The 25,838-nt window shown below is 42.8% G+C and overlaps 1 protein-coding gene across 3 annotated transcripts; it reads left to right on the forward strand.

Moving 5' to 3' along the window:
• Positions 1 to 816: 816 nt before the first annotated feature.
• Positions 817 to 15,528, forward strand: OAT (ornithine aminotransferase). Of its 3 annotated transcripts, none has more exons than XM_065066768.1 (10): positions 817 to 994; positions 4,104 to 4,330; positions 5,286 to 5,510; positions 5,634 to 5,729; positions 8,445 to 8,572; positions 10,130 to 10,252; positions 11,777 to 11,905; positions 12,654 to 12,767; positions 13,542 to 13,686; positions 14,630 to 15,528. In XM_065066768.1, exons 2-10 carry the CDS (start codon positions 4,129 to 4,131, stop codon positions 14,788 to 14,790), a joined length of 1,323 nt encoding a protein of 440 aa, XP_064922840.1. In that variant the 5' UTR covers positions 817 to 994; positions 4,104 to 4,128; the 3' UTR covers positions 14,791 to 15,528. The 3 variants fall into 3 exon arrangements, with proteins under 3 accessions (XP_064922840.1, XP_064922842.1, XP_064922841.1); XM_065066770.1 differs by lacking the exon at positions 817 to 994 and adding an exon at positions 1,103 to 1,257; XM_065066769.1 differs by lacking the exon at positions 817 to 994 and adding an exon at positions 2,437 to 2,623.
• The last annotated feature ends 10,310 nt before the right edge of the window (positions 15,529 to 25,838 follow it).

Genomic DNA, 25,838 nt, shown 5'->3' on the forward strand with positions numbered 1-25,838 from the left:
GCACCCAGAGATGCACACAGTGCCCCAGGCGAGGCTGCCCCAGAGCAGAGCAGTTCGAGCGGCTGGCAACGCTGTGCTGGATGCACCCAGGACACTGTTGGCCCTCTTGGCTGCCAGTGCACACTGTTGGCTCACGAATCCCTGAATTTTTTGTTTTTTGTAAGCCACAGATCCTCAAGTATAAAAGAAGCAGGGAGAAGTTCACGCACAGATTGGCTTCTGCTATCTTCACAGTGTCACTTCTCATAAGATACAGGTCAGGCCCTGCAGACGCTGCTATCCTGAGGGAGCAGCTGAGTTACCACAGTCATCCCCTGCACTTCACACACAATCACAGAATCACAGAATGTCAGGGATCGGAAGGGACCTCAAAAGCTCATCCATACCAACCCCCACGCCGGAGCAGGAACACCTAGGTGATGTTACACAGGAACACACTTCTCATTTCCAAAAATGTCTCCTCAGTTCCTCCCAAAATTTTTCCATCCTGGCTCTTTCACCACAGTGACTCCCAGCCAAGGGCCGCCTGGCACTGCGGCGGGGCCGGCTGGCCGGATAGCCGGCGGGAGGGCGCTGGGCTCGGCCCACGAAGCTCGCAGAGCCGGGGGCTTCGGCCTCTCGAAGGGGTTAGGACTTCTATGGCTGCAAAAATTGTCCCCGAGGCCCATTTCAGCACAGCCCCCTCACCCTAGGGACGGGACGGGCGGGCTCTGAGGGAACGGAGCCAGCGGCCACCTGGGCGGGGCCTTGGCGCGCGAGTGTGCCGGCATCCCACCCTGATTGGCTGAGCACGTGGGTGCCGCCGCACGGGGAGTGCCGGGGCGAGGGGGTGGAGGCCGTCAATCTGCAGCGGTAGCCAATCGGCCGTGGAAGCGGCGGGACGTCAGGCAGGCAGGGGCGTGGCGTGCGGCGGGTCGGGGAGCGGTGACAGTTGCCGCGGGGCCGCCTCCGCCTCTTCGCCGCGGGCTCCGGGCAGAGAAGCAGCAGCCGGCAGGTACAGCGCGGCGGGGGCGGCCCGACCGGGCCCGCGGGGGCTATTCCTGCCTCCTGCGGAGCCTCCTTGCCCCGGGTTCCGGCCCGCGGCGGCGGAGGGTGAAGAAGCCACAGCAGGCTCAGTTGCCAAGGCAACGGGAGGGCTCAGGCTGCCCCCCGGGACAAGGCGTTGCGGCGGGGCCAGGAGCGCTTCACCGCAGAACGGGGCAGACCCGCTGCGGGGCCGGGACGCCGCCTGCCCGCCCCCCCGGGCGTTGCTGCTGTGTGGGTAGCCGGGGGTGCGGAGCCTCTCCCCGGGGGGTAGGCAGGACATGGAGCCGGGGGTGCGGAGCATCTCCCCAGGGGGTGGGCAGGACATGGAGCCGGGGGTGCGGAGCTTCTCCCCAGGGGGTGGGCAGGACATGGAGCCGGGGGTGCGGAGCTTCTCCCCAGGGGGTAGGCATGACATGGTGCCAGAGATCCAGCGTTCTCATCTGTGCCTGCTCTCAGCCCTGCTCCCGTCCAGGGTGGTGTCCCCAGAATCCAGGCTTTGCCTTGGCTGAGGGGTGGAGAGGGGAGGCTGGTATTTCACCGCTTGCTCGTTCCTGGCTGCCAGTCTGGGTCCTGGGCTGTTTGTGATGTGGTATTAGTCTGAAAAGGTGGTTTGGCATGTCCAGGCTGATACGCGCCTGCTATAGCTTGTCCTCTTGAATGTTCGTTCCCTTTGTATACAGTGGTGCGGATTCTTCTGCGCTGTATCAACGTGAATCTGAGTGGGTTTTTTTTCATGTATTTGATAATACATGCTATTTACCTTGGGGTGTATTTCCGTGTACATAAAGGATTGGGTATACACAACCATTCAATTTACATGTGAAGTCTGCAGGCTCTGGGTTGGATATTCTTGCTGAATAGTTGAGCAAAGTTGTTCAAGTATGTTTTCCAGCTGTGCTTTGAGCTTTTTCTGTTCTGATGCAAGACTTTTTTCACTTGGTGAAATGCCCTGGCTTCTGATTCTGGTATTGCGTGTTGCAGCGCATGATCATATTTCTCACTTCCTCAAAGCTGGCAGTGGTTTGCTTTTATTTTTATTCTTTATTTTTTTTTTTCTCTTTCCCTTATTGTGCTCCTCCTCTTTCGGGAAATTTCTATTCGTCTTGTATTGCCAATTATGAAAACCAGATTTTTCTTCGCCTTTTAACTCTAGATTCATCTGTAATTCTCAGCTTCGCTCAGCCCTACTCCACATAATCCTCCACACGCCAGTTAAAATGATGTGCCCTCACCAGTGTAGTTTGCAGGACGTTTCTCCTCATGTACAGGAAAGCCCTTTTAAAAATTTCTGATTAAGATTTTCCAGCCCGAAGTCAAAGAAGAACCTCAAATGGCTAGTCTGTAATTCTTTGTGCACAGTGGTAGCTCTCTGATACAGGCGGAGTAAAGTTTCATTCCTTTACAGCTTTCATTTCAGGAACGTCTGGAAAATCTCCAAAAATACAGAAGCTTGTTAAGAAATTAGCTGCTGTGCCATGGAGGTGTGCCAGGGGCCGGAGTGTCACAGACCAATTAAATTGTAGGAGTAAAGCAAGTTGTAATTTTGAGCGGTGCAGCTGACCTGAGTTTCTGCCAACATTTTTTCTTGCACAGATAGGTATTTGTCTCTTTAACTTGCAAAAGCTTTGAGTAACAGTCTTGCAAAGTAAGACGTGGCATTCATGATGACTGGTAAAATGCCCAGAGATGAGAAGCTGCTGATCATCTCGTGCTGGAATGGAGATCATTAACTCTTCTGAAAGACTTGGAAGGGCGAGCTGATTCAGTAGATGCAGAAAATAGCCCTCTGGCTTTGCTTAGAACTGGGGAGAAGCAATGCAATATCTGAGGAGTCCGCTGAAAGAAATGCCGCTCTGTTTATGGTGACACATCCAAAATAAATTTAGAATAACTCTGTGACTTAATATTTCTGTCTCCGCAAGCAGCCTGAAATAACAGCACCCTTGTGTAAAGCATGCCTGTGTTCTCCTGTTGATATTAAATATCAAGTACATTTTGCTTAAGTTTTACAGTATACTTTTGTTGCTAGGTAGTTTCCCAGTATCAAGGTTTCTTAGCTTTTCAGTTTGCTGCACAGTGTGTTACAAGGGAGGTTGTGTTTGATAAACGGGGTAATTGTCAGCGTAATCTGTGATCTTGCCTTTGGGTTGATACATTTTGTTGTTTCTAAGTGTGATGTTCTGGAAGGCAAGAAACCTGAGCTCTGATAACTCTTGGTCTTGTTAAAGCAAATGTCTTCTCTGGGTCTGTTCTATATCTTTATGTTGACAGAGGTGAAGACAAGGAGGAAACGCTCGTGCATTTGTCCCGTGAAACTCTAGCCTCAGATTACACTTGGCTGCTAACAGTACAAGGGGGTATCCCTGAATTTTAGTAAGAAAATACAGGGTGCTATAACAGTCATTAATATTTGACATACTATTACTTTCCATCTACTTTTGAAGGTCTTAAAATGCTACTAACAGTGAGTGCCTTGGGGTGTTTTAACGTCAAGAATGCAAGTTATGTGAAAAGGTCACAGATTTTGCTTTTTAAAGCTGATCTCTGCTAAAACTGATCAGTCCTTTATGAAATTTGATAATATAATCAGCTAAACGTTGTTTGGGTCAGGTGCTATTTTCCAGTGTTATATTATTTACTTTATGATTTTGTGACAAGATTTAACTCGTGGAAATCTTTGTTAGGCAACAGGCATTTAAGTAGCACAAGAAGTCCGATAAATTTACCTTTCTTATCATAGTTTCTATTAATAAATCTAGTCATAATTTAAGGCACAGTGGAAAAGGAACACTGTTACAGGAAAAACGATGTGACTAGTTCATAGCTTTGATAGGTTACACATAATAGTTTCCTTTCTATTACTGTGAGTATACGTTAAAATAGAAAAAACACCCCAAACTTATTTGAAGTTAGTACCGCATTCATTATACTTCATATCAGCTTTTTTCATTGAATTGCAAAAGAGTTGAGAAACTTGTAATCTTGGCAGTAAAGCCACCTCAATCGCGTCGTACATTTCTTCTGAAATGCTCTTAGTGCTAATTATTAACTTTATTTCTTTTTCTGTTTTTTTCCAGATCTGTAGCAGCAGACCTGAAGTCAATGATGTTTTCCAAGCTAACCCGCCCTCAGAGCATCGTGTTTCTCTGCCGAGGTGTTCACAGCTCACTGGGTTCTGCTAACTCAGTTGCCACCAAAAAAACCATTCAAAGACCTGTATCCTCTGAATACATATTTGAGCGTGAGGCTAAATATGGTGCCCACAATTATCATCCACTACCAGTTGCTCTGGAGAAAGGAAAAGGTATTTTATTTACGTTTCCCTGAGCGGCGTAGGTGGGATGTGTGTGCGTAAAAGGCGTGGGATCATGACATAATGATTTTGACCTAATAAATTTCTGAATCTTTGGGTTTTTCAGGGAGGCAGGGGAGATTGAGATAATTTATGAAATAAGGACATCTGGTTACAGGTTAAAGAACGCAATGATTAAGTGTGAGGCTACCTGATAAAACTGTAGTCTCTCTAAAATGATTTATTTAAGTAGAGGTCTAAGTTCTGATAATTTTTAGAATAATCAGCAAGAAAGTTTCAAGCAACTTTGTTTCTTCTGTTACTTTGTGTGGAAAGTTTCAATGTTAACGTGAGCATGAAAAGGTCTATTGGACACCCCTGTTAAAGTCCTTGTGTACTGTTCCTGTATCACTGCTTAATTTAAATCTTCTCTGGTCTTTCTGTTTAAGGGCCTTTTCTGTTCTGCAGGTTAAATTCTATGATTTTGTATTCAAATGTAACCAGCATAGTGATCCAATAGTTTTATTTTATCACTACATGTTTTGACAACTCAAAGCTCTCACCCTCTGAGTTTTGAGACTACTTGGGTTCTTTTTAATGACCTCCAATTCTTATTCTTAATTCTCTTACAAAAGTATTCTCTATCATCTTTTTAGGACTCAAAACAAGGACTTGAAGGGGAAGTAATAGTCTCATACTCCTTAGTAACTTAGTGGGATGGCAGTTTTATATGGGAAATGCTGCTTTTATTGATTCCTCATTGGACATTTATTTGTACTGTGTCACACCTGCTCTCCTTATCAAATGTTTATCTGGCAGTTAAAGTACTTTTCTGGTATGCCCTATGGAACAGTGAGAATACTGTTTATATTTGACTAGGGTGCACTATAACTATTAGCTTATACCATTTAGTATTATCTCAGGTTTTCTTTTATTTTGTATATTTACTATACTTTTGTTTTTCTAGGTATTTATGTGTGGGATGTTGAAGGTAGGAAGTATTTTGACTTTCTGAGTGCTTACAGCGCTGTTAATCAAGGCCACTGCCACCCAAAGATTGTGAATGCTCTGAAAGCTCAGTCTGAAAAACTGACCCTGACATCTAGGGCATTCTACAACGATGTACTTGGCGAATACGAGGAGATGGTCACCAAAATGTTCAATTATAACAAAGTTCTTCCAATGAACACAGGTAAAAAAATATATATTTCCATTTTATTTCTTATCTGTGAGATTTAATTGTTTTGTAATATTTGGTACTGCATCGATAGCCTGTTTTGTGTAAGTGTGATAATGAGATTGCTTTATGTTTTAGGAGTGGAAGCTGGAGAAACTGCCTGTAAATTGGCTCGCAAGTGGGCTTACACCGTGAAAGGAATTCCAAAATACAAAGCAAAAATTATTTTTGCAGGTATGTTAAGTGCGTGTTATGAGTTGAGGGATTGAAGAAGAGAGCTCTAGACACTGGCTCTTTTCTCCTGTAGCTGTGGTGATTGCTTTGCCGTATTCTTAATGTCTTTGTTTGGATTTCTTGTTATTTTTTCACTGAAGCAAGCCTGTTGAAGGTCTCTGCACCCTTTGACATTTTAATAGTCTAAGTCAAGATCTCAGTCTTTCAACAGTCTGTTGTACTCGCATATCTGCTGTTGCAGAGTCTGATTAAAAAACTACTGTTGTGGCTACAACGGTCTTTGCAGGACCTTAAGGTTCTCAAAGTGCCTCCTTCTGAATTGTGAAGTTCAGTCTTAAATATATTCTGTTGACAGAATATTCTGTATATGCTTCTGAGTAGTTGATTTTAGCCTTAAATAGCTACAGTGAATTATAAACATCTTTTGAAAAGTAACGTCCTTTAAGAAACACGTGATCTTAACAGAATTGATTGTAAAAGCCAGAGGTATGGATGTAATTCCCATGACAAATCGATTTCAGGTCTTCTTCCTCATGGAGTCCCATGCATCGAGAGGTGATGAGGACAGTTGTGCATTGTCAGGAGCTGCTGATAATGTCTGATTTTGCACAGGAAATGCAACAATGAACTTAAATCCAGGAAGGAAACTATAGTTAATGTGGTGGTTTATAAAGCTTTATCAACAGCAATTGAATGTATGAAGTGGAGATTATTTGTAGTTTATTTATTTTAGTTGTCAAAAAATGATGAATGGCTGCCTGAAGTCCCATGGAAGGTGCATTCAGTCCTCGATGCTCTTTTAACTGCTTTTTATTCCTAGTTAGTTGATTTTCATATATGTTTCCTTTGAGTTTGTTTTTCAGTTGCTGCCACCCCTCTCATAAATGTCACAGTTGGGTTAAATCCCCTTCCATCTTAGGCTTCCCCTACCAGTGGTTTTCTTCGGCATTCTTAATGTCTTCCACAAGTTGGCATTAACCCAGTAAAGCCATATTGTAATCTTGATGATATCATGAAAGTGAAAGCAATATTGCTAAAGTAAACAATGGAAAGTCCTGATTATATATAATACATGGTGTACTTCCTCGCTTTATCTGCCTGCTCTGCTTGGCTCTGTAACAGGGAGAAGTGACCTGTTCCTGAAGAGACTATTGTGCTTGGCTTAAACAAAAGTCTAACTCACATAACTTACATTTGGTATTCTTTGGTTATAGGTGAAGTATTTTTGTCAGTTCTAATGTTTTTCAGTGCTTCTGGATTTTATAAAACCTTCCAGAGTAAAGCTTACTACTTAAATATTTTGTAATTGCTACAGCTGCAAGTACTGTTTTTGACTTTTGGAACATATAGCATCTGAACATTAGATAGTGTTTATAAATTGAAATTCATAGTTGAATGTTGCATTATGGTTTCTAGGACCGATTAGATATTTTTTTTTCTTCTAGGAATTCTTTGAGCAAATGTATTTCTCCTTCCTTCCATATATATTTTGTTTTGCTCTTCAGTCAATTAACTTTCACGGAGTGCTTTCTCTTCTTGATAAACTGGATATGCTCTCCATTTTTATGATCCCATCCCCTTAACCACAATATATAATTATGTGCCAAGTAGCTGGAAAAAAGAATAGCAGTCCTTTTCTTGACATAATCCAGCATTTTGGGAGAAAAAAGCTCTTTTGGGTAGCTATGGTCAGAACAAAAAAATGACTTTAAACATCAGTCCGGAGATTTTGATGCCAATTCTGTGGGCCAGCATGGAGACTGGAGCGTGAAGGGGCAGACAGACAGCTGTCTGCAGACAGACGGCCCCACTTTGTGCCATTCAGTCTTTATTTCAGGATGCAGAGGGTGCACCGACATAACCTTGAGGTGACAAACATGTGCCTCGGCAAAGCTTGGCCGGGATTGTTCTGCTGTGGGCAGCACTGTAATGCTATTTACCTCGGTGCCTGGAGCCGGCTGCGTCAGTAATAATTAACTTCAGGATTTCCTGCGCATTGAGAACAGTCTCTGCCCCTGGGATCGCAGTTGGACAAAGAAACTGGGGGGGGAAGAAAGAAAAGGCTTGTAAGGCTGTGAAGGTGTTGAACCTTTAATCTTCCTTAGCCTTATTAAGCACCTTATTAGTGATTAGCTGAGAGTATATTTATTTAACTGAAATATTAAGATGAATATATCATAGTCTTGGTGATAGTTGGTTCCTAGACATTTTAACTGATGTTTCTACATGAAATAGTGCAATGTCACAATGTTTTTACCAATGTGAATGGCTTCTCCTGGGTCTCTGAAATGCACAGAAATGTATATTTTGACTTAGGTTTGCTGGCAGCTTTGTATTTAGGATCTCAATTCTGAGTGGTGGTTGCTTTTTTTCTACATTTAATGAGTAGTGTTTATGTAAAAGCTGCACCTGTTTGTTCAAAAGATGTTTATTTCTGAGGTATTGTTAATCTTTCAGACTATTAACAGAACTTATGGAAATTGTTTTGTATACTTGCCAGGTCTTACAGTATAACTATCTTTCGGTTTTGATATAGCAATATAATATATTTATAGCATCAATGTAAAATGCTAACAATTATCAGAAGGCTGCTAACATTCTAGTGTCAGACAGCTCTTAAAATGCATTTCCAAATGGAAAGTGTGATGTCCCATAAACCGTTCTGTCTCTTCATCTGTTTTATAACAATCCCCCACTTTATTTTTCTTTTTTCAGCTGGCAACTTCTGGGGCAGAACCATGTCTGCTATCTCTAGTTCTACCGACCCATCCAGCTATGATGGATTTGGACCCTTTATGCCAGGTTTCGAAGTGATCCCATACAACGACCTACCAGCTCTTGAGGTATTTGACAATTTTGGTTCTCTTGTAAGAAATCACTTTGTGTCTCTTTGGAAAATCAGAAGTTTATCCTTTGAAATATGTGATTTGACATCAAGATGCATGTATCTAGACATATATAAGAAATATGTATGTTATAATTACATGTAGAAAATGCGTGTAAAGTCTGCTTTGGTTTTGATTTTCAGTTTGGCTTTAGGATGTAAAAGGAAAACCACACAATCTGTTTCATTTCCCATGTCACTAATATGTTCAAGGTACAAAAGCAGATAAACAGTGAGGGAATTCAGATCAGTAACATACATTCTAAAGTCAGGACTTGGATTCTGAAACAAGTATCTTTACATACTTGCCTCAGAAACGCTGTGTGTTCTTCCATAACCAGATGACCAGAATTCACTGCAGTCACAAACAAGGCTTTCCAGTTTCGCAGCATCCTTAAAACTGGTGTTTCACTTAAGCTACTGAAACACTAGTGGTTCTGCATTTCCCTGGCTTTTCTGAGATGCAGCCTGTCAAGCTGTTGGGAAGAGTTGACCTTGATTAATTGAAAATAATCCCACCCTCATAATGTGAGTTTAGGTTTACGGGGTAGATGGTGCTTGATGGCACCTGTAGGGTGCTGGGCTTCGGTCCTTGTAAGCAAGAGGGTTCCAGTCAAACACAGATAGTCCTGAAACACTAGGAATGTTGGTGTCACCACTTTTCCTCATCTGGGTACATCGTCTCCATGAGTGACAAGTTGGCTTGTCCTCTGTTGGGTCTGCTTAGTGCAAGTGAACCGTCTGTGGAGGTTGGAGGGTTTATGACACAGAGATGCTTGAGTTTGGTTAGGAGAAAAAAAGGTCTCTCAGTCTGTTATATTTGCAGAGTGGAAAAGCTTACTCAGATTTGAACCTGCGCAAGGCTGCCCATTGTGAAAGCCTTGTAAGTATTTAGTGGCTTTCAGCCAGCTTTATCGAGGCTTTGAATGCACCCTGGAGACCTGAAATTCAGATCCACGTCCATCAGACTGTTAACTGAATCTGTTCTGTTTATGGGGCAATACTGAGAAAAGCTGTAGCAAATTCATGCTGGGGATTATTATATCTCTTGAGTCTCGTGGATTTCTAAACCTTTTAGAACGTGATGGTGCAAGAATGTAGCTGTGGACTTTGCTTTAAGGTGACAAAATTGTTCTGGAGAGGCTCCATTCCTTTTTGTTTGAGGTGTACTGGGGAAGTGTTGAGTAATTGTTTGTCTTGTATGGGGTAATGCAAAACTGAGTGTATTTCGAAGGTAATCTGTGGACTGATCCGGTAATCTGTTTGTCTGGGTTTGCAGTTTTTAAGGTTTGTAATTTCCCAAGCAAGCACACCAGCTGATTTTTGGAGGTGAATAGTGACATAGGCTGGAACTGAGATGGGATAACAGCCTGACATGAATACTGTTAACATCATTTGAGATGTAACACCAGGGTTAGAGCTAAGTTCTGTTATGTGTATTCGTCTCCATATTTTCTAAATTTGATCTAAAAGCTTTTTCTTTGTGTCTTTCCTCTCCATATGTCCATTTTTCCAGCGGGCCCTCCAAGATCCCAATGTAGCAGCTTTCATGGTTGAACCAATTCAAGGTGAAGCAGGTGTGGTTGTTCCTGACCAAGGTTATCTCACAGGAGTGCGGGACCTCTGCACGAAACACAATGTAAGCAATTGGCTATAAAAAAGGTGGCTTAAACATTACACACTGTGTTTACTGGCATATCTTGTAAGGTCATCCTTGTATGCAAGGTACAGGACTTGATATACCATTTAAATTCACTTTCTTTCAGTGAAATAGGGTAGAGATACTTCTTGTATTTCCTGACAATACTTTACCAGGATGTAGCAGTGCACAGTTTTTTTCACTGCGTCTTACTGCTGTTACTGATTTACATTTCTAATGAATGTTCTTGAAACTGCATTTATTTTAAAATAACTTAACTTTTAATTTCTTATTCACAATTGAAGTTCCTTGGGTCAGAAGCCCATTACTGCAGTGGTTCTGCCATGGCTGTCAAGGGACCTTGTTGCTGGAGTGCATAAGTGCTACCAAGAGTTAGCGAAAGCAACCGGTCACAGAATGAGACACTGAAGAGAATGGTCATATGCTGATGAATGTTCTTTTAAGATCTCTGAAGAGCAGAGATCTTTTTGTTTGACTTTTTTCTCAGATTCTCTTTCATACCACATTTCTGACTCCTATTCTGAATATTACGTCCAATCTGAATTTTACTAAGAAATGTTTAGTTTTGAAAACAGATTGTTTGGTCCTTAATTTCTGTTCTCTGCTAGTGAAGTCACACTGAATTAGACTTGCATTCGGTGTCTCTGGAAGGGTGGGAATGTGTGTTTTGTATATATTTCCATGCCCTTCAGTTGTCTGTGGGTACTGCTACTTCTCACAGGCAGGCTGCTGTGCTGCCTAATTCCTTATTATTTGGTCAGCGTCTCCCACAGGCCCAGGCCACATCCTTAGTACAAAAACAACAAAAAAAGTCTGCTGGTGTACAGCTTTTTGTTCCCTTTGTTCCCTGTCTGATTTAAAAGTCAGTGATCTCTGTTCCAATAGGATCCTGATGCTTAATTTCTAAGTGCTATTCATAATTCCTTCTTTACCTTCAGAGGAAGGTATTGGCATATAATTAATAAAATTTTCTTCATTATTGCTGTGATACCTCTGGGAAAAAAAAAGCTACTTTACAAATAGCAGTATATGACAATAGTGCTGCTTATGAAAACAATATCAAAACCTTGTATTTAGGTTCTCAGCATTATTTAGACACTTAGACATCAGACAACAAGACTTGCAGAGTTGCAAAAATTGAGAGGAAAGATAGATGAATCTTAACGTTTTGGATATCCCACTCATTGTAATATCACAAAGAGATTTTAGTTGGACAGTGTCCAACCCTATGTAGACTATGCCTTATCTAGAGAAGAATATGCTAAACATGTTGGAGAGAGGATGGTATGTTCACTTGTAAGTAGTTTCACATTTCATATAATACATGTATGTCCAGAAGTCTTAGGGGAGGTAAAGGAAGGACCTTTGTGGACTTAGTGTAATGCAACTGGAAGGTTTTTCACTCACTGTGCACAATTACACTGTCTTGTTAGAACTGAGTTAGGAATGGGAGTGGAAATCATTCTCCACATGTGGATTTATTTTCTTTTTGTCTCTATCCAGGTTCTGTTCATTGCTGATGAAATACAGACTGGTTTAGCCAGAACAGGGAAGATGCTGGCTGTTGACCATGAAAATGTGAGACCTGATCTGATTCTTCTTGGAAAGGCCCTTTCTGGTGGCTTATATCCTGTGAGTAACAAAGAAATATCCATTTGTTGAATCATGGTTTTGAAGTAAATAAACACTGAAAATCTAGAGTTGGAAGGACAATAAATCTGATGTTTGTTGTACTTGAAAATTGCGGTTCACGGGATTAACTGTGATTTATGACCCAGATAGTCCAACCTGTGAGAGACGCATAAGAGAATTATGGAATACATAATAATACCTTTATATGGCTATACAGTGTCCTGAACTTTCCATGATGTCGATACTTGACTTGTTTGGGTGGCAGGTTATTAGATGTGAAGGAAAAAAACACTAATGTGTGGTAAAACTTCTATCACAAAGCGATTTCTGAACAACTGGCATTATTTCACTTGTTTGGCTTGCCCACATGACTGATTTTTATCCTTTTGGAGTGACTTAAATTCCTGCTGCTTAGGCTGGAAATTATGTCTTGAACTCTTTTGGCCAATTTAAGGTATTTCTGAGTTGTTAAACAGAGTATTGGAGCTTGAACTCTTGAAATCATATTCAGTTTGGAGAAATGCCCCTCAGCTGTAGTTAGATATGTTACCCCTATAGCTACATGTATATAAGGGATTAAGCTGATATGTGATTATCAGGTGTGTTCTCCTCTATACAGAACCAAGAGTCTAAATGTAATTTATCACCATAGGCTGAAAATTATCTTTTCCTGAACCTTGAGGAAAAGTTTACTCTGAGATATTGAAGTTTACTGTTCTAACTTAATGGGCTGACCTTCCCATTTCAGGTCTCAGCAGTGCTGTGTGATGATGACATTATGCTGACCATCAAGCCTGGGGAACACGGATCTACGTACGGAGGAAATCCCTTAGCTTGCCGCATTGCGATGGCAGCGCTGGAGGTTTGTGTGTAGTAATAGAGATTTGAAGCCCAAAGAACAAAAGGGTGTCACACTGACATGATCCTTGCTTTAATGATAGAATTTGTTACGTTACAAGTAGAAATCTAGCTTTAAATGTAGAAAATTGATAGTGGTCAACTGCATAGATCACAAACCAAATTCTGAAGTCTTTACTGGAAATGCGTCCTGATTTCTGTGTATTTTATGGTCTCAGTGTCTCAAATGACAAAATAAAATTTATCTATGGGAAGTTTCAAGACACTTATGTAAATTCATTCAAATATTTTCACTAATTTCACAAAGACATTTCTAAATTGGCTTATTTTATCGCTCTGTGAGCTTGGTAATGTGTATACGCTACTGGAGCTCAAACAGAAGATAGTAAAATGTCTTGTCCAGAGTCCCTGTTTTAATTATTCTGTGATTGCATAATTGACTGCATTTAATACAAGTCACTGGGAAAGCCTCATCATTACCCAATATGTGGATGTGGACAGACTGAATCTTCAGAGATTTACTGTTTACTTGTAAATAATGGCAAATGAAAAGCAGCTAATTTAGAATAAGATTTCAAAGAGATTATTGTTTCTTGTAAACATGAATGAATAAAGGCTTAATACTGATCTGCTTGGATGTGCAGCCTTTGCAGTGACACTTCAGATGCAGCAGCTTTTGTATCTCAGCAATTGTAATGTCATTTGTCATCCGTTCCAGCATGGTACATAAAACAAATGCAGTGCACTTCAGTTGACTGTAGGTCTGACTTCCCTTTAGGTAATTGAAGAGGAAGAGTTGGTTAAAAATGCAGAAATAATGGGTAACATACTAAGGAATGAGCTCATGAAGACACCGTCTGATGTTGTAACTTGTGTAAGAGGAAAAGGACTTTTAAATGCAATTGTAATTCGGGAAACGAAAGGTAAGGAAGTATCATCAACTGCACAATCATAGCATGAAAAAAATCTTTTAAATTTAAATTAGAATTATCTTAATGGAGTATGGGGGATGGTTTATAGGCATCATGTTTGGGTTCAGATCTTGGTTATAGTATTGTAGTACCTACTGAAAATTTATTCAAGTGAGTATGATATTAAAAATAGGTGTTTTTTTAGCAAGTATATCCAAATAATTATTTTTAATAATTTGAGTTATTTTATTATATGATGATGTTCAAGCCTGATGGTGAATGTAGCTTCCAAAAAATACCTTTTGTCTCCTCACCTGCAGAAAAGTGGCCACATCTGCAGAGCTCATTTCTGTCAGCTATGGAAGAATTGGCCGAGCTTGGTTGTTCCAGATAGTTAGAGAACAATGAATACAAGAGGGTACAAGGAAGGAAAAAGGTCATGACTGAGAACAAGTTTCTAGGGATTAACACCTTGAATTATATCAGAAAACTGCTTAGAAGCCAGAACAGATGATTATTTGTGTCATGAATATGCCAAGTGGCAAAATGCTGCAGGGAGGTGGTTTCCCAAGATACGCCCGCGATGCATGAAATCCATGCAGAAATGTGACTTCGTCTGAGGTCCTGTCCAGGTGTTCTCCTGCCTCCCCTTTGCACGCTTCCCTGTGTTAAATTTATTGCTACATCTAGACAAACCCTCAGCTGGGAAGGAGCAAAACTTGGTGTATTGGAGGCAAATCTGTGAGGCCCTTCGGACAAACTGCAGGTTTGCGGCAGTCTTGCATGTTCACCGCCAATTCCAGGGAGTTGCTCTGGAGTGACCATTTGTGAACACACTTCATCTTTTCCCTTCCAGATAGCAAACAGTCGGCAATCTGTCCCCACGTGCTACAATTTTGCCGCTTTTTCCGCTGTAGCGTAAACGCCGTGTTTTTCTTTTTCCATTAAATTGCAGATTATGATGCTTGGAAGGTGTGCTTGCGGCTTCGTGATAACGGACTTCTCGCCAAACCCACGCACGGCGATATCATTCGGCTGGCACCACCGCTCATCATTAAGGAGGATGAAATCAGAGAGTGCATCGAAATAATTCATAAGACCATTCTGTCATTCTGAACACGCGGCTTTTAAAGTGTATCTGCTGACCCATGGCGGTGTGTTGGAATCTGTGCGATGAAGGCTGGCTCTTGAAGGAAGCATCTCTTATTTCTTTTATCTAAGAGGACTTTTAAAACATAGCTATGTCTTCAAACTATTCATATAATGGCTCTGAAGAAAATAATGATTTTATTTGAAGAGTTTCCAATCTTGGAATAATTGGAAATAAAGTGGGGAGGTTCTGGTCATGTAGTCATGTACCTACTGTACAGTTAAGCCAGAAGGGAGGGAGATTTCTCTAGAAATCTAATTGTTGAAACTCTTGGCCAAAGTTCAAAGCGTAATTTATATATATTTTAGTAAGGGTGGTCTTACACTCTCATATGACTTCAAAAGCATCATTCAGCATTTTTGCCCCTCAGTGAGATGTCTGTAGGGTAGAAGCACTTGTCATTATGGATGAATTCCTGTTTCTCATTTGTAACTAGAAGAAACTTCTAACACTGAAGTTTGACAAATTGGGTGTTGATGCTGGTGAACGTGGCGAACTTGCGTGTACAATATTTTGATTGTATGACAAGAGATGCTGTTTTCAAGCCTGGTCTCTGTTTGGCTTTGCAATCTTGTAAAATAGATCTAAGCATATAGATGTGTTTTTACTGCTATAAAACTTTCTATAATCTGGATGTTTATATCAAAACATGCCTTGCATTAAAAAAAATAATGTGCAACTAAAACATACAGTGCATTCAAAAAGAGCAAGCCTCACAGTCCATGTGTTTCCATCCATCTCTATGTGGAAGCTTCTCTGCTTTTGCACAGGGTGCGTCTTCCCATGTTTTGGTGCTTTTGGACTCTGCCAATATAGTTTTCTGCATGAAATTGTGGAGTTGGCTGCCATTCTTGTGCTAGGTTGCTGGGGTTTTTCGTGTTTCTTAACTGAGCTGGTTTTAGCTGAGATTAAACCCTGACTAATTGCCGTTAATGCAAAATGGTCCCTTTGCCAAGCACAGGGGTTAAATGCAGTCACATGTTTGTAATTAGAACAAGTAAATAATCCCGTGGTATTTTAAAGGCAATTTAATTTATGGAAATAAAGCAATCTGCTCGTTAGGGTCACAGAACTTTTTACCTTGTTTTGGGTGAGGCAAAATTGAGCGGTTTTCTGCTGTGGATGAAGTGAGTCTGATTTCAATTTGGAAAGGCCTCATTGTTCCAAGCGTTCACTGGGACCTTTAGTCTTGGGAATATGAAATAAGCACAGAAAGGTGTTGCCGAGGAAGTTTGGCATTTCTGATTGTAAAGGAGTGCAATAACTGCAAAAATGTTTGCCTCAGTGCCTGGAAGGGCTGTAAGGCAGAAGACTCCTCTCTTTATTTTATTTGGTGCTTTCCTGTCCTCACTGTTAGTGGGTCTCCTACCGTATTCTCCTCTGTCTCTCTTAATGCCCTTTATAGTGTCCCCCAGGCCACAGGGAACAGGTTCTTTTCACAGAATCACAGAATCGACTGGGTTAGAAAAGACCTCAGAGATCATCGAGTCCAACCCTTGGTCCAACTCCAGTCCATTGACTAGATCATGGCACTAAGTGCCATGTCCAATCTCAGTTTAAAAACCTCTAGGGACGGTGAGTCCAGCACCTCCCTGTGCAGCCATTCCAATGCCTGACCACTCTCTCTGTAAAGAATTTCTTTCTAATATCCAGCCTAAATTTCCCCTGGTAGAGTTTAAGCCCATGCCCCCTTGTCCTATTGCTGACTGCATGGGAGAAGAGACCAATCCCCACCTGGCTAGAACTTCCCTTCAGGTTCCTTTTATGCAACAGACCTTTACATACCTAAAGTTTGCTATTGTTCCTCTTTCATTGCTCCTTCTCTAGTTAAAATTCAGCTCTGTTTTCCCAAGAGGTAACGTTTTTTGAGCCCTTTCCGTTCTCCTGTGATTCACCAAGGCCAACGAGAACTCAACTATTTCACGTGGCCTGTGTGCTGTGCTGGAGTTGGTGCCCAAGTGTTGGGGTTTGGGTTTTCCTGCAGCAATGTGATATTTTTCTCTCTCAGCCAGTGCTCCCTTTTGTGCAAACCATTTTGAACAACAGCTTTGAACCTCTTTCCCCACTATTTTTAATTTGTGTAATAAGCAAGAATTACGTGCATGTAAAGCTCTGTGATCTCGTCCACTGACTTTCATCCTCTATTTCTGAGAATACTTCTCTGGCTTTTGGTGACCAATCTGAGCTCTAATCTTGTCCAGCCCACTTTCTGGTTGTAGATTTACAAGGCTAAGACTGCTCAGAACTTGAGAAATTCTTATCTTTCTGCAGCAGAGCATTGCTGACTGATTTCTGGGCTTTTTATTCACCTTATAGTTGCTTCATGAACCCAATTTCCTTTACAAGCTTAAGAAAATCAAGGTACGTGTAGCTTTTCTGAAGACAAGTCAAAAATTGCCATCCTAAATGACCTTAATTTAGCAACTGGGTAGTTGATGAGTTTGCTGTTTTAACATGAAAGTTCTCTGGGTTGCTCTCAACTCTGCTTTGTACCCACAATCACAAATATTTGGGTGAGTTGGGTGCATAGGACCTACCTAAGCAACCCAGAAATTCATGAGCAGGATTGGGGATGCTCAAGTCCCCAGAGCTCATACAAGTGTTATTTTTTCTTTGGTTTAATTAAAGTTCAATGCCAGAGCAAGTACAGAATGATGTTATTTCAGGAGTAGAAGACGGGAACCCAGGACTTCTCTTTGCAGACATTGAGCCTGTCACCAGTTCACCTCTGCATCAACACCGACAAAATACATCTTGGCAGTTGTCACTGAGGTAGCAGGAACAGCTGGAGCGGCCAAAGGAAACGTCAAACAAAGCTCCTCCTCTTCCAGTGCGCAAAGTGGCAAAACTACAGGCTATCAGATCATCTGCCCTTGATATGTTGAGTGTATTTTGAGAAAAAGAGGGTGACAAAAGGGCTTTATCACAGGAAGTGTGTTTTGTCTGCCTTCTCACAAGCATAAACTGGGACTCGGTGACACGGCATAACCTCCCAAATGTAGCTGCTCATATAATGTGCTTATAAATCAGTCTGTGCTTTCATTGTCTGCGATTTTAATTAGCCTCAGAAATTTTTCTTTGGGGCTTTTATTAACCAAAAAATAATGTAGACAGCTAAAGTGCCCTTACCAGCTTAGTGCCAGAAATTCGGTGCTTTCGGGGTTGTACTTGTCCCACTTATTGCTCAAGTGTATATTGCTCTGCCAAATGCTGATCCTGAGCAAAGTTTAAGTTGAAGGAGGCCAAACTGAAAATAATTCACCAATTAGTGTAATGTACACACTGAAATGTGCAAAGAAAAACACAAGACATTTCATAACATATTACGAGGGTTTTTTTTGCATCAAAACTATAGGAGGTGAGGAAAGCAAGCTCAGAGAATGCCCTTTCTGTACCTTCCCAATACTTCTCGAGGACTTTTCTTACTTTGTATTAGAGATGCGAGTGTAGAAATGGCTTTTCTTTGATGCTTTTTGCTGGTGTAATTGAAATGTATTTTAGAAATTTAAGCACCCAAGAGGCAAACCAGCATTCCTGGGCACCCCGGGCAGTGTCACTGGGAGCTTTGTGTGCAAAATAATGCACAATTGTGCTGGGCACCCCTGCACTTTGGCAAGGGAAGTGTGTGTGTGTTTTGGCATGAAATCGTGGAATATATATACTGTCATAAACAGAAAAATACAGTATTTATGGTTAAATGTAACTCAAGATTTAAAGGCACCGTGTGAAAGGCAAAAGCAACATAGTGAGCAGCAGGGAGATAAGAAAACCTGCAATACAGGTTTGTCTTTTTTGCCTTTCCTGCTGGCAACCTTGGGAAGCACACTTATGACATTGTCCTTTATCTGGGCTTCTTTTCAGCTATGAAATCAATTTATTTAATCAAACAGTATTCTAAAGTTAAAAATTAGCAAAATGAATTACTTACCTAATAGGACCCAAACACGTATCAGTCGTGATCTGGTAAAGTGCTGCACATGTTGAACCTGTTAAAGTTTCCACGATGAAGCAATCTCGGTTTTGTCTGTCTTTTAACAACAATGTTAGTGGATTAGTTAAGTAGAAAAGCAGCCTTTGGTTGTGTCTATTGTTTTTTTTTGGCTGTAGCTGCTTGTTCCCTTCTCTCTTCCATCTTTCTGGCAGCAGATGGAGCCAGAAGCTCAGAGTTTACTGCGGGGTGTTGAGTTTTTGGAGTTTGTGACTCCTGAGGACTTGCTTTTATTCGTTATTAATACAAAAATGTGATGTAAACTTCAGTCTCATCCCTGGGCGCTGTCTCAACACGTAACTTGTGCTGTGCAATTCCTGTGGGAAGGGACCGTAAAAAGAATTGTATGTGTATGACTGATAGGGATGTAGGGGCAGCTGAGAAGGGAAAAAGAAGAGGCTTTCCTGCTCACAGCACTGAGGTTTGAAATATTGAATGTTAATATTGAAATATTTCTTTAAACCCAGGAACTACTTTCATTTGGCTTCCCTCTGTTGCTTCAATCTAGAGTGAGAGGCTTAACCAGTTGGAATTGCTGTATTTTTGCAGTAAAAAGGTGTTTTGCTGAATGTTTGCTCAGCCCTCAGCAGGAAAAACGGACAAGAAAAACAGTACGAACATTACTCAGTAACTAAAAATCCCTGCTAGAAACCTCAGAAAACTACTGTGTTGACCATCACATGGAAGGTGTCTTGATATCTGCACCAAATAATTGAGAATAGTACTTTCTATACTGCTTTGTCCGTACAACAGTGTGGGAGCTGGAGAGAGTTCAGGTTGCTCAGGGGGTCAGGGATGAGCTGCTGACTTGGGCCACTGCTTAAAATGCTCCTTTTTTTCCCCCTTTTCTTTCCAATGCAAGTTAATAGCTTTTATTTTCATCCTTCAGGCAGCCTTTTTTCACCCTGCAGCCCAACATACCAGACCCTAGCGTGGCACAGATAAGAGGTGACCAGAACGAATCCACTCTGCTTGTTGTTTCTCTCCTTGCCACTCTCTGTCTGCTTGGGCTTGTTTGGAGAAATCTGAGCAGAGACTCTGCTGTCTGGAAAATCCCCAAGCTATTATCGGCGCTAGTCCAAATAAATAAGGGTAGAAAGCAACTCCTACTCATTCCTGTATAAAATCCCATTAATCTGCAATGATTTAGGCTGTGTACAAAGCCCTCAAGAGCACTGACCCCTTGCAAAACGCATAAACCAAACCCAGGCTTGGACCTTGGATGAACTCCCAGCCCATCCCTGGGGTCTGACACATGGGAGACTTAATCCTCCAGCTAATACGGCCCTTTGGAAAGCTGTGGAATGAGAAAGGGCAAAATCTGGCCCAATTATACACCTCAAATTGAATTAACAGAAGGAACTATATATAAGAAGGCGTAACTTACCTTCTAAACACTCAGTTTCCCCCAGGAGCCCCATAAACCCCTCCTAGAGCCTCATATGCCCTTGCTGGACTACCTGTAATCCACCAGGACTTCTCCAAAACCCTCCTAGGACCCACTGACCTCCCCAGACCCTTCTTCTGACCCAAACAACCCCTCTAGGACCCCCAAAACCCTCCATCCCCCGCTTCTTAGAGCTCCATAAACCCCCCCCTTGGATCCCCCAAACCCCTCTTAGAGCCCTATGACTTCTCCAGGACTCTCCCAACCCCTGTTAGAGCCCCCTAAACCCCACCTGGGTCCCCCTGGCAGGTCTACCATGGTTATTTCCATAGGCACTGAGCCTGCCCTGCCTGAGCTGACTTGTGCAAGAACACAGTTCTATGCGAGAAATAAACCTGTGGCCCAAACGGACTGTCTGGGCAGCACTGGCAGCTGCGTCTCATTCCCTCCAGCTCTCATTTTCTAGCAATATAGCCAATGCCTGGTCAATATGTATTGAAGTATTTGGCAATTAGGGCTGTGCTGAAGGACCCGTCAGCCCCACAAGGATGCTGTGGGAGTTTTTTCGATGTTCAGAAAGTCTTGAGACCATCAAGGGAGAAGAGGCCCAGGAGTGCGGCCCTTATCACTGCTACTGAACATACCTATATGTGCTTATGTTGTGGCAAGAGCATCTGTTTTGCAATGTTCCTCTATAATTTTCCATCTTTTACCCTTAACAGCAAGCAGACATCATTAACTATGAATTACTTGGTATTTTGGGAACATTTAAGGATGAATTGAGTCCTGCAGGGACCAGCCATCTCTATCATCACAGCTACGAGCAGAAGGAACTTATTCCCAATAAGTGCTGTAGAGATGCTGGAACACCCCCCCCCCATCTTTACATGTTGTATTTCAGTAGTTTAAGATGCAAACCTTACTCTGGAATAAATGTCTAGCAGAAAATTATTAGTTGTATTGCATTACAGATTTATAACTGCATACACTGTCCTTAGGGTGTGTGGGCGAAGCCTTGTTGGAGCAGGTGAGGGTGAGGAGCTCCTTTTTCTGAGGTTACGTTGTTCACATGGACAGGAAACCATTGGAGGACTACCCAGCTCTGTTCCCGTTTTATCTTCAGAAAAGCCTCTAAAAACTCTGAATTTTGGCTGCTCGCTGTGGCCTAAGGAGTGGGACAGTATTACCCTTTGTGGGTCAGCTCCTTTTGAGGTGCCCATAGTGGTTAATGCTCATTAGATGCTGTAGTGAGGAACGGTGCCAATGCACACGCAGGGCTGCAAACCTGCATTGTACAAAGTAGAATATTAGAAGAGAAAAACGGAGAGGGAAAACAATGCTGTTGTATGAACAGCATCACACCACAGTGTGTCCCTGCACCAGGCTCTGTCCCTTGGGGAAGCCGTGTGTGCGCATGGACCAGAGCCATGTAATCAGGACATTTTGTGTTGTCTAGACTGCAATAAATGTCAGGCGGTTGGAGTACAAACACAGAGCCGCGGCCTTGCTGATATTCTCCTTGATCTCCTCTTCTCTCATCTGGCAGGAACAGTTCCTTCCCATCAAGGTTAAAGGCAGCGAGAGAAAGGGGCTGGTATTTGCATGCAGTACGGGCTGCAAGCAAAAGACCTCTCAGTTCTGAAGTCAACCTTCAAGAGAACAAAAATGAAAACAAGATTAAAGCCAAATCGGGCAGGCGTTCCTGTGCAGCCTCTGAATTAACAGGGCCTGTTACAATAGGATACGGGGTGATGATTTTAAATGAAAGGAGGGGAGATTCAAGCTGGACATGAGAAAGAAATTGCTGCCCCTGAGGGTGGTGAGAGCCTGTCCCAGGTTGCCCAGAGAGGTGGTGGATGAACCATCCCTGGAGACATCCCAGGCCAGGCTGGACGGGGCTCTGAGCAACCTGAGCTGGTGAAGATGTCCCTGCTCATGGCAGGGGTGGGAATGGATGAGCTTTAAAGGTCCCTTCAACCCAAACTATTCTGTAACTCTATGATCCTATGATCCCACCACTCACATCCACAGGCGTGAGCCACAAGGCCGCACAGCTCATCATTAGGCAACCAGGCCAAGCCCCGTCCCTGGCAGACACAGCTCCTTGTGCGCCTGTGGGTGCTTTCAGCTTTGTGGGTGTTTTCATTTTCTGGGTGAGGAATGCAGACATCAGATGTTTCCAGGACAGTCTCGGGATGTTCCCGATGGTTCTCCCAAGGGATGCTGGCTGCAGCCCAGACCCCTCACAGCGAGGGGGGCACCATGGTTGGGAGGCCGGGGAGCACAGAGTGCTCAGGGATGGATGGGGATGGCTTTTCCCAAGCTGCAAGTCAACAGTTTGTAATTCACACGCCATGAGTTTGAGAAGGAACATTTTGGTTTAATCTTGTCCTCTGCCCACATTATTCTTTTGCCGGCTAGTGGGTGGTCACATGCTAAACCAATAAACAAGTAAATTAAAACCAAAAAGAAGGGGCAGACAGCCATGGTGGTGCCTGGGACCTGCTTCTCCATGCGGCACAACTTCTCTTGTTTTGTTATGGCTGGGCCAACTGTGCCCATGCAACTGTGCCAGTGTTTCTTTGTGATTAGAGCAACTGGGGTCTCAGTCCAGAAATGAAGGCAAAATTACTGAACAGAGGATTGGGGTGAAAACCAGCACATTCAGAGCAGTACTGGTGTCTACCTTGCCTTGTGAGAGAGTGCTTTAGGTCTCCTTCTTATTGCAGAGCTAAAATTTTGGAGCTTTGGAGAATGTGCTTTTGTGTTTTAAGGGAAACCTGGGATGTGATCCATGTTTATCTAAAGAACAAAAGAGTAGTGAGGATGTGAAACTAAGAAATAGATGGGTGGGAGGAAGCAGAGTGAGCTGAGGTTGCACAAGAGTGATGAATAAGATTCTCAGGAACAGCGATGATGTGCTGGTGGTGGCAGCCGGGCACAGAGCTCCTTTCAGCATCTCTTCCCAGGCTCTCTCCCCAAATCTGAGACACCTCAAAAAATTATCTTCTTCTGCCCAAGGGGCTCTGGGCCATCATCTCCCACCTCCATTCCTTGTTCTTATCACCCAGGCCTTGGAGAACACTTTATTTCCCTCTTAAAGGTTTAGCACGTGCCCTTTCACTCTTCACTTGAGGCGAAGCAATCCATATGTTTGACTGTTTCTGCAGATGTTGTGTCTTCAGACCTGCTCAGGCTTCTGTTGCTCTCTGCTGTGCTCTCTCCCCTTGCTGTGCACCCAAAACTGGCTCCAGCCTTCAAATGGAGATTTTTCAGGGTTTTCACAGAGCAGCAGCCCACCTTCAAGAAGCCTATTTTTGTTCAGACATCTGAGCAAGATATTTGGAATATTTGTCTTTTTTAAAAAAACCCCACATTGTTTTACAACAGCACAACTCTCATCTCACTGGTAACCTACAATAACCACCCATGGCTGGTTTTTCATTGTCTGTCAATGCAATCGGTTATTCCTCCCCAAGTGTCACACTTGGCACTTGTCCCCGTTGCAACTTCTTTCTCCAGTTTCTCCAGATCTTGCTGAATTTCATCCCTGACAGTCTCCCACCTGCTGCCAGTCCCGGCTCTATTAAGCCCAGCCTGCTCTGGGGCCATGACAGCACCGACCCAAACCAGGACCTGTGCTAAATGGTTCATCCTGTTTTGTTGGGGAGCTGCTGGTGGCTGCCAAGAGATTTATTTGCACCTAATCCTACTGCAATTTCATGCAGATTTTATTTCCAGAGTTCCGTTTTGAGAGCAGCAGCCTGAACTTTCCCAATGTGAGGATACACCATGACTGCTGCTTTTCCCTTGTTCACAAATGCTGTCTGTTATGGAAGAGACTAAAATTGATTTACATGATATTTTCCTGATAAATCCATCATGTCTGCTTATCATAACCTCGTGTGAGTGGGTGAGTTTTGTCAGAGTATCTCACGTAGGGGTGAGGTGTGAATTGTCACAGTGGATTTAAATAGGCAATCAAAAAAAAATAGCAAAACAGCCAGAAGCTTGGCTATTAAGCTCAGTCCATCTTGTGACTGGGAAGCTTTGAAATTAAGGAGGGAGATTAGTCACTGAGAAAGAATGAAGCCTATTAATAGGATATGATCCCTGCTCATTACCGAGCTCCGAGCAGACAATTAACAACATTAGAAACATATCACGCCAGCATGGGTAAGCGCTGGTCTTGTACCCCCAGCCTCCATCTTACAGTTGCTGCTGCAAGACAGTAATTCCAACAGCTCTTAGCAAGGGCAGAGCTCAGCATATGAAACCATCATGTTAAGCAGTGGTAGAGGAGGATACAAGTGCAGAGGGTGCTAGATCCCTGCTAGATTCTTCCTAGATCCCTTCTGGATCTCTGCTGGATCCCTGCAGCTTCTGAGGCTTCTTAGCCTGCCCAGTTTGCATTATAATAGATGTTTTGTTGTTGTTTGGGTTTTTTTGTTTGCTTTGTTTTGTTTTATTCTGGCTGAGCTTACTGAGATCACTTCATTACTGTCCCTGCAACGTGCCCTCCTCATCACCTCCCTAATCTCGCCTTCCACTTTCTTCCTGCTCATCAGGAAAAGTTTGAATCACAGAATTATTTTGGTTGGAAGAGCCCCTCAAGATCATCGAGACCAATGATAACCCAACACTGTCACTAACCTATGCCCCTGAGAACCTCATCTACGCATCTGTTCAGCCCCTCCAGGGATGGTGACTGCACCACTGCCCTGGGCAGCCTGTTCCAGTGCCTGACAGCTCTTTCTGTATAGAAATTTTTCCTGATATCCAATCTAAACCTTCCCTGGTGCAACTTGAGGCTGTTTCCTCTTGCTCGGTCACTTGCTACTTGGGAGACAAAACCAACACCCTCCTTGAAGAGACCAATACCTGCAGCTCACAGGTTTCTCCAATAAAAGCATTTGCTCCATTACCTAGCCACCTAATTTCCATGCTGCATCACACATCACATCACGCTGTTTCTGTTGGTGTGTGCTGCCCAGGGAAATGGTGGAGTCACCAACCCTGGAGGTATCTAAAAGATGCACAGATGAGGTTCTCAGGAACATGGTTTAGTGCCAGTGTTCGGTTAATGGTTGGAGTCGATAATCTTGAGAGTCTTTTCCAACAATAATGATTCTATGATTTTACGATTCAATGCAGCTGCTGTCATCCTACATTTATGTGAAGCTCTGGCTCACCAGCTGCATTTGTTTGCCCTTTTTAAAGGCTGCAGGTTCAGCACGTGCCTTGTTGGCCCATCCCACGGCTGCCCATGGGTTTGGGAAACTTTTCGGGGGCTGTGTTGCCTTGTTCTTCCTCCACTTTTCTTTGCACCCCTTGGCAGAGGATGAGGAGCACCAGTCTGCCTGTGGCACAGGTACAGGTATATTTATTGAGGATTAAGAGAAATGCTCAAAAGAAAATGTAATATTCAAAAGCAGCAGAAAACACAGTCTAGGCTAGGTTCATTATACCTAGAAGACATTTTCCTACATGTTCTTTGAGGCTGAGTATGTGATGTCCAATTTTGTCGTGTGTGATAACTCAACCCTGTCAGCCATCCTGGCTCTCTGAATGAGTCTCTTGTCCTCGCAGACCAGAGGCCTGGTCCTGTCCCTCACCTGAAACGCCTGTGTCATCGCTGG

Source organism: Columba livia, chromosome 6, assembly GCF_036013475.1.
Source record: "Columba livia isolate bColLiv1 breed racing homer chromosome 6, bColLiv1.pat.W.v2, whole genome shotgun sequence".
Taxonomy (NCBI): Eukaryota; Metazoa; Chordata; class Aves; order Columbiformes; family Columbidae; genus Columba; species Columba livia.